At 38.6% G+C, this 8,765-nt stretch overlaps 1 protein-coding gene across 1 annotated transcript; it reads right to left on the reverse strand.

Annotated features, from left to right (window-relative positions):
- Positions 1–6,069: 6,069 nt before the first annotated feature.
- On the reverse strand, positions 6,070–8,759 carry LOC127160686 (uncharacterized). The gene is made up of 2 exons (XM_051103339.1): positions 6,565–8,759; positions 6,070–6,097 (listed from the first exon to the last, which is right to left on the reverse strand). The coding sequence occupies exon 1, from the start codon at positions 8,368–8,370 to the stop codon at positions 6,844–6,846; it is 1,527 nt and encodes a 508-aa protein (XP_050959296.1). The 5' UTR covers positions 8,371–8,759; the 3' UTR covers positions 6,070–6,097; positions 6,565–6,843.
- Between the last annotated feature and the right edge of the window lie 6 nt (positions 8,760–8,765).

Raw genomic sequence — 8,765 nt, forward strand, 5'->3', positions numbered from 1 at the left:
TCAGCAAAAACAAAGTTATGACTGCTGTGTATTTACACTTTACTACTGGTCTGCACTTGACAGGGTGCGTTTATCTGCTTAAAGTTTATTTGACCCACTGCAACTTATTGGAACTGTATGAACTATAGGTTAGGCCTACTCACCTTAATTGTTATTATGTGATTTATTTATTGATTGATTGATCTATTTATTTATTTAAAATAAATAAATAAATAAATGAATAAATGTCCTGCTTGCACTTTCAATGGCAGAGAATCATGATTTTCACTTTTTAATGTGCCATCAATCCCTGCCATTTAGCGGAGGACTATTATTCTGCGCGAAACTGCGGAAGAACTGACGGGGCATGGTTTGATCTTCGGCTGACCAATCAGCAGGAAGGGGCGTTTCGTTCCGCCCACGTGTAGAAATCAAATATTCAAGCTGTTTATTCATTTTTCCACCCCTGAACGAAAAACGAAAAATCAAGCTGAATTCTTGTTTTTCGTTTTTCTGGAAAAAATTAAAAAACGAAAAAGGAGCTGTTTTCTCAGGTTTCTTCTTTCAATATTAAATCAAAAAACGAATGGACGAATGATACACGGATTCCTAATATATGTCACTTTCCTAATCACGGCACTTGAACGTAAAAGTCTTCTGATTTACAATGTTCTAGAGTAAGCGTGAGAATATTTTAGGCTTATGTGTTTTTATTTTTTAAACATTTTCTTAGACACGTGAAATTACAGAATAAAGCCGGAATAGAGATTACAAACATTCACTTTTATCTTGTGAAGAGAATAACGTAAATGGCATTAAGAAATTCAAAAAGGCCAGTAGTAGTTTGCATCCCTGAAAATTTATGTCTGTCGTTTAACATTTGTTTTATATCGTAAACAGTTAGCAAATATTGCTGAATTGTCTCGTCATGTTCAGCTGCTTACATTGCCTCAGCTCGCATTCAAGTGGCGCGCAGCTCAGCTCTGTGAACAGTAAATCCCGCCTTCTACACTTTGTTTGGCTATTTCAAACATTTTGACATTGACGAGCGCTTGTGAGCCGCTTTACTGAGCCGGAGCGCACTAAATTAAATAGAATGTTTTAATCAAGTGGGCCGCGCGCGCGGGTCATTCATCTGGGCTGATGGACGAATATGAGCTACGTACATTTACTATAATTCATTCATGAATTCATTCATTCATGGCCAATCCGCTCATGCTGTGAGAAACTAACCAGTATTTTGCAATCTGCTGATATCTTTTCCAATAAAAAGATAATGAAATGGTCACAGAAAGTTTGAGTGATTGCACAAGCATCACATCTGTTCTAAGGAGTCATGAAAGCAGCACTGAACACTCCAGCAACATTGACAAAACTCATACTGCACTCAGACGCAGAGGAAGAGATGACATGTCTCTACCGGTTTCATTTGTATCATTCAGTCTCTTGCAGAAAGAAATTTGGCACTGAAAGGATCAGTTGACAAATCTTCAAAGCAGAATTAATGACTGGGAAACTTATACTCATTATTTAAGCAAACACATCTAGAATAAGCGGATACAGGTGGTTAATGGTAAAATTCTGGAGGAAACTGTCTGTACACTAGAGGCTGACATTTCGAGGGATAAAAAAACAAAATCACTATTAATAACGTGATTGGGACGGGACAGGAAAAAAATGTCAGCGGGAGTGGGCGGGACCGGGAATCCTAACACTATGATACCCAGCTTTATACACAAATACATCCTTAATATAAATAAACTTTAGCTTTAGTTAACGGCTCGTTTATGCGCAGTGTTGGGAAGGTTACTTTGGAAATGTAATAGGTTACAGATTACAAGTTACTTGATTTAAAATGTAAAGTAGTGTAACTTTTCAATTACTTTATTAAAGTAATGTAACTTATTATTTTTAATTACTTTTTGATTACTTTTCTAAATTTCTAATATTTTCAACTGTTAATCATTTTGAAATATTTAAACCAGGCAGAGTTAACCTTACAGTAGCACTCAACACTGATTACTGTCAGACTTTCAAAATCCTTTATCACTTGAATTAAGATTATAATAAGTAAGGGATAATGTACATCTTTATTTTGCGATAACAACTGGCTGAATGTACATTATCTCACTTATTACACAGCTGCTTGATAGATTATTTAGTTGTTTCGTGTCCAAATTTTTAGACACGAAACACTGATCTGAGTTGAAATATTTGAACGCAAAGCTTCCATGAAGAAATCAGTTGCTAGCAAACGGCAAGTTCAAACTAGACATTTTAGGGATACAGTGCAGTCATACCAGTTTTCTTTTCACCACATAAATAATTAAGTAGTACTAGTTTGTTAGTTATCTTATAATCCATTACAATGTACCAAAAAAAAAAAAAAAAAAAAAAAAAAAAAATGGCAGCAGCTGCATTATGAAACAATAGAGCAAGTCCACGATACCAGGATGACAGAATTAAGAAATTGTCCTCATAATATTGAATTAAGCTTTAATATTTTATTAGCTAACCAAACACAAAGCTTCCGCCAAGAAAAATTATCAAGTAGCACTGACTTCAGCTGCCCCGAAAGAGTCTGAGCTGTGTAATAAAAAAACTGCGTAATTTTGGGGGCTTTTTATGCCTTTTATTGTGATAGGACAGTAGAGAGATGACAGGAAAGAGCTGGGAGGAGAGAGGGGGAGAGGGATCTGCTAAGGACCTTGAGACGGGAATCGAACTCGGGTCACCGTGAGCGCAGTTGCGCTATATGTCATAACAAGATCATAATATAAATAACATCAGTGGTGGGCAGTAACGAAGTAGTTGTATTTTGAGCAACTTTCACTTTTACTTCACTACATTCCAAAGCGTAAGATCGTACTTTTTACTTCACTACATTTCATAAAACATATCGTTACTCCTTATAATATATCACATGCTCTGAGACACACAAGCGGTGTCTGATTCATGAACAAACTGATTCTTTTCAATGAACCTGTTAAACTGATTTGCCAATCGCACCAAATGATTCATTCATGAATTGGAATGATCCGACTGCAGCTGTTCTTGAGTAGACAACTCATTGATTCAAATGATCCGTTTAGAGCGAGTCTCCAGTCAACTGAATTCACAAGTAAGAACTGGGAGATCTTGTGCGCGCGCGACTGATGCTGCGAAAAGTGAGTTACTAATGTCGAATTTTAGGATTAATTATTATAACTGAAAATCATATTAGGTCAAAGCTGTCCGTTGTTTGTGAATTACATCTGCTGTAAAAGGTGATCTGTTTAAGCGCACTGAAATGCTTGAATTCAGACACATCAAAAACGAAAAACTTAAATAACAGCTTAAATAAAATAACTCATGCATAGTATGTCATGCTCAGAACATGGTAACTACAGTAATTATCAAAGTGGAAAGTGATGCCCTCTGGGGGCATTTGGCCAGGGGTGTTTTTACACAGACAATATTTTAAAGGAAAAAATTCATTATGTAAATATAATTATATTTTCCTTAAAATGTTCTTGCTAACTTCAGGCCTTATTCTCATGTCATATATAACTGTGACATTATGCAAAACAAGCTTTAAAACACTTTTTTCTTACTGGTGAAAATATGATGGTCAAATCTGTTTTCTCTCAGGTACATTGCAGCGTAAGCTTCACACTGAATATTACTATATCACTCTCATCAACATAGTCCACATCAACAATAAAAATGTATTTTTTGGGAAAATCCCAGGTATTTTGAGCAATAGGATTATAAAAAAAAATATGTGTTAATATAAAATTCAATTAAGTAGCCTATATAAATAAATTGTGAAATAAATCTATCAGTACTTTTTTACTAAAGTACATAAAAAATCGGGTACTTTTGTACTTTCACTCCAGTAAAATTGAAAGAGGAGCACTTTTACTTTTACTGGAGTAATATTTTATTATACGTATCTGTACTTTTACTCAAGTACTCAACTTGTGTACTTCGTCCACCACTGAATAACATCATAACAAGAAATAGTTTAATAGCTATGATACTGGGTTTGAAATCAAATGTTTGCATAGTTATGAAAGAAAACACTAGCATCTAACAATGCCTTGGAAAAACAATCTTAAAAAATAAAGTTTATGCATAAACCCAAATAGGAAATAAAACAGTTATCAAATAAGCATGTGTCCTATTCTGTGTCCTAAACTCCTGTCAATTAAGTCTGTAAGTGAGGGTGGGTGTGTGAAAAAATTCAGATGTAATCCCCTTTGTACTCACTGGCATTTTTCAAAAGTAACTGTAATTTAATTACATATTTTTTCTCAGTAATTGTAACTAATTACAATTACATTTATTTTGTAATTAAATTACGAAATTCCGTTACATGTAACTAGTTACTCCCCAACACTGTTTATGTGGTAATACAGTACATCAGGGAGGACATCCAAATGCTCACCTTATTCATCAACCTCAAATATGGCTTTTCATCTGAAAGAATTATGTAGTAGTAGCAACTTTATATGGCCGCTCAATCTAATGTTAACCTAGAAAAAATGTGCTATATTGAAGTGTCAGTGCGAATGTGGAAGCCTATAGAAGCCCGTTTCCGCCACTGAATAAAAAATAGAAAAGGTTATTGCGACTTATGTCACAATTCTGGCTTTTCCCCCCTCAGAATTACGTGATACAAACTCGCAATTCTGACTTTTTTTTCTCAGAATTGTGAGATATAAAGTCAGAACTGCGAGATACAAACTCGCAATTGCGAGAAAAAAGTCAGAATTGCGAGATACAAAGTCGCAATAACCTTTTTTTTTTCAGTGGCGGAAACGGGCATTTCATAGGAAGCTGAATAGTAGCGCGCTAAATGGAGGCGCTGGTGCGGTCACTTGCTCTTAAAATACCGTCATTTTTGGTCATACAGATAAGAGTAATGTGCATCTTTCGAATCTGTAAAGACTCTACGTTTACGTATTTGTGTGCACTCAGAAAAACAAGGAGACGTTGCAGTTTTGTAAAGTATTTAAAGCAAACAATACGCGCTTTCTGACGTCTGTCTCTGTGAACTTAAGCGCGTCACTTCGAAACTCTGTGGATAGTTGCTTTAGAGACACGAAAAATATATCTATAGAGAGTGAAATGTCTACTTTAAAATGAACCAATTTAAATAGGAAAGGTGTGTGTGTTTGCATGGATGATTTACATGAAATTTAAGCTGGCTTTCAGTTCAATAATAATATTAATAAAAAAACGACATTTTGGATTTTTATTCAACTAATGTGGGCATGCTGTGATCTGTACTGTATTTTTTACTGTAACTGACAAATTCTGACCAAAAAACACAATACAGGAGTGGGAGGGAATGAGTCATTCTTCCAGGATTGGGACAGGACAGGTTTTTCCCCCAGATTTTTTTTTTTTTTTTTTTTTTTTCGTGGGATTGGGATGGGACGGGAGAGGTTTGAAAATCCACTCCTGTGTCACCCTCTATACTGAACACCTGACATCAGTCATCTGGAGCAAATGTTATTTTCATTTCTCTGAGACCAGAACCTACTTTCTTGGTTTTGTGAAAGTGGAGAAAACAACAGGCCTTAACCTGTCAAAATGATTTTGGATGAACTTCAAAAACTAGGAATCTCCTTTAAAAACTGCACAGGACAGGCATATGACAGTGGGGCCAACATGAGGAGCAAAAGCCAAGCTGTCTAAACTAGGTTGCTGAAGCATAACCCAAAAGCATTGTGTGTACCATGTGGGGCCCATACCCATTGTGGCATCCAATGCTGTCAAATCCTTGAAAGATGCTCTTTGGATATGTGGTAGAATATTTTCACATTCTTCTTTGGCAGTACACAGCTGAAAAAGCATATCAATATAACTGTAAAGTCATGGAGTAACACAAGATGGGAAAGCCACCTTCAAAACACTCATGCTGTTCGATTTCAAGCTTGTGAAGTCCAAGAGGCATTACAGGAGACCATGCATACACTTCATGATTCAGTTGTGAAAGAAACTGCTCACTACTCTTGTCTAACTCAGGTTCGGATTCATTGAACGGCTACAGGATGTCCGGTTAGAACATTAAGTCTCACACCAGGATGTACTTCAGGGGATGATTTATTGTGCAAAGATGTGTGTGGTTCTGTAAATATAAAACAGTATACAAATATAAATAAATGAATAAATATACAATAACAGATCTTTACAGCAGTACTTGAATATTCAGAAGTAACAGTATAAATAAATGCTATATTAGAGAACTTAATATGAAGTAAACAATATAAAAATAATATAAATACAAAAACGAATTAACGTTCTATACAATGAATGCACTACCGCAATCTGCGTAGCTCACGTGCCTAGCGCAAGTGTCTAATGTAAACAAGCCCAGACATGTTCCCTGAGGTCCGTTTCGAGTCTACGTAAAGCCTAATATATAATATAGCATTAAATATTTAAACAAACAAATAACATAGGATAATCTTAATATTTTGTCCACAGGATAACGTGCTAGTATGATAATGTAAACATTTAGGCGGAATGCCGCTATAGCGGTCATTCATCTCTCTTATGAACTTAACATACAAGAAACTATGTAAATGCACTTACGATTAGTTGCACGCACACATATATCCACACAATCTCTAAACAAGTGCACTTCTAACTACTTTAACTTATCAACTATTGACTATAAGCACATCCACACATCCATCCTCAATACCGTCTTGTTTTCCACAGCGCGGAAAGTTTTTGGAACAGTCCAAATCACGAATACAGGCGGGAGGGTTTGGAATAGTCCACTTTCGAGGGGTGGCCTTTCTTACAGCCGCCCCCAAATTCACATAGTGAATTTGAACAACAAGAAAGGCCCTACTCAGTATTGGAATGTCACTCAGGCAATGGAGGTAGGCTGATGATCTTTGTCACTGGCCTTAGGTAAGTTCTGTCCTTCACCTTGATCTCAGCTGATCTGACTCGATTATCCTTTCCAGGAAAAACTTGAACAATCCTTCCAATAGGCCAGAGTGCACAAGGTAGTTGTTGGTCTACAATCATAACAGTCTCACCTATCTGTAGGTTGTCTGTTTCTGACATCCATTTCTGTCTGATTTGAAGGCTAGGCAGATAATTGCGGATGAATTGCTTCCAAAAGTGATCGGCCAATAGCTGACTGTGCCTCCATCTCCGTCGACTCAGAAGCTCAGAATCCTGGTATGTCACTTGTGGAAGTGAGGCATCCCGCCGCCCCATCAACAGGATGTTGGGTGTAACTGGGTCTGGGTCAGCGATGTCTGAAGATGTGTAACCAAGAGGTTTGGCATTGAGAATCCCCTCGATTTCAATGAGAACAGTCCGCAATACTTCTTCAGTGACTGTCTGTGATCCGAGGGTCACTTGCAGGGCTGTTTTCAGGGACCGAATCTCCCGCTCCCAGCATCCACCGAAATGTGGGGCATTAGGTGGATTGAACACAAACTTGATTTGCTGACTTGCGAGTTGAGCTTGGAGTTCAGGCTGAAGAGCAGTGTAGGCATCTCGAAGCTCCCTTTCTCCACCTTTGAAATTTGTTCCCTGATCTGATAGGATTTCAAAGGGTTTTCCTCGTCGAGCAATGAAGCGACGAAGGGCCATCAGGAAGGAATCACTGTCCAGACTTGCGAGGAGATCGATATGCACTGCACGGGTGGTCATACACTTGAAGATGATCCCCCAACGCTTCTCATTTCGGCGTCCTACCTTTATGAGATAGGGACCAAAGCAATCTATCCCTGTTGAATAGAAAACTGGCTGGTGAATTCTCAACCGGGCTGGTGGGAGGTCTGCCATTCTGGGGGGATGTGGTTTGGCCCGCCATTTTTGACATTCTGTGCACTGGCGCTGATGATGTCTGACAGCTGCTCGTCCTCTTAATATCCAGTATTTTCTCCTGAGTTCCGAAAACACCCTCTCTGGTCCAGGGTGATGCAGACGATCATCATAGTCTTTGATGATAAGCTTGGTGAGTGGGTGATGTGGATCAAGGATGATGGGGTGGATGTTATCTTCTTCTAGTGAACTGATTTGTCTGAGACGACCACCAACCCGAATGAGATTGGTGCTAATATCCAGTTCAGGGGCTAGACACAGAAGCCGACTATTGGTTGGCAAGGTTTTACCAGATTTCAAGTGGAACACCTCATCTGGGAATGACTCTGCCTGGATCTGACGGAGGGCTGTGAGCTCAGCTTCTTTATAATCTTCAGCAGTTGCAATGGACGGAGAGCTTTCAGCTGATGATTGTATAAGAGCATTTAGGTAGTCTATGAAAGTGTGAAACTGTTGAGGATCTGGCAGTGACAGAGCAGAGGTTAACAGTCCACAGAAGGTTGACTTTTTCAGCTCACTGTCTTGGTTTACATGGGCTAATGGTGGCATCTCAGGCCAGCTGTCTGGTCTTTGTCTGAGGAATGCTGGGCCTTGGTTCCATCTGCTTTCTTTGTGGAGATCAGAAGGAGACTTCCCTCTTGTGATGGCGTCTGCTGGGTTGGCACTCGACTGTACATAACGCCAGGTGTCAGATTCAGTTAAGTCCTGTATTTCTGCCACTCTGGTCCCCACAAACACCTTAAAGTGACAGGAATCTGATAAAAGCCAGGTTAGCACTGTGGTGGAATCAGACCACAGCGTGACACCAGTAAGTGGTAACGTTAGCTCTGTCTTCAGGACTTTAGCAAGCTGTGCACCTGTGAGTGCTGCACACAGCTCAAGACGTGGAATGCTCTGTTGTTTTTTGGGGGCGACACGGGACCTAGCTGTTACAAAAGCAATCT

This window comes from Labeo rohita, unplaced genomic scaffold, assembly GCF_022985175.1.
Source record: "Labeo rohita strain BAU-BD-2019 unplaced genomic scaffold, IGBB_LRoh.1.0 scaffold_427, whole genome shotgun sequence".
Lineage (NCBI taxonomy): Eukaryota > Metazoa > Chordata > Actinopteri > Cypriniformes > Cyprinidae > Labeo > Labeo rohita.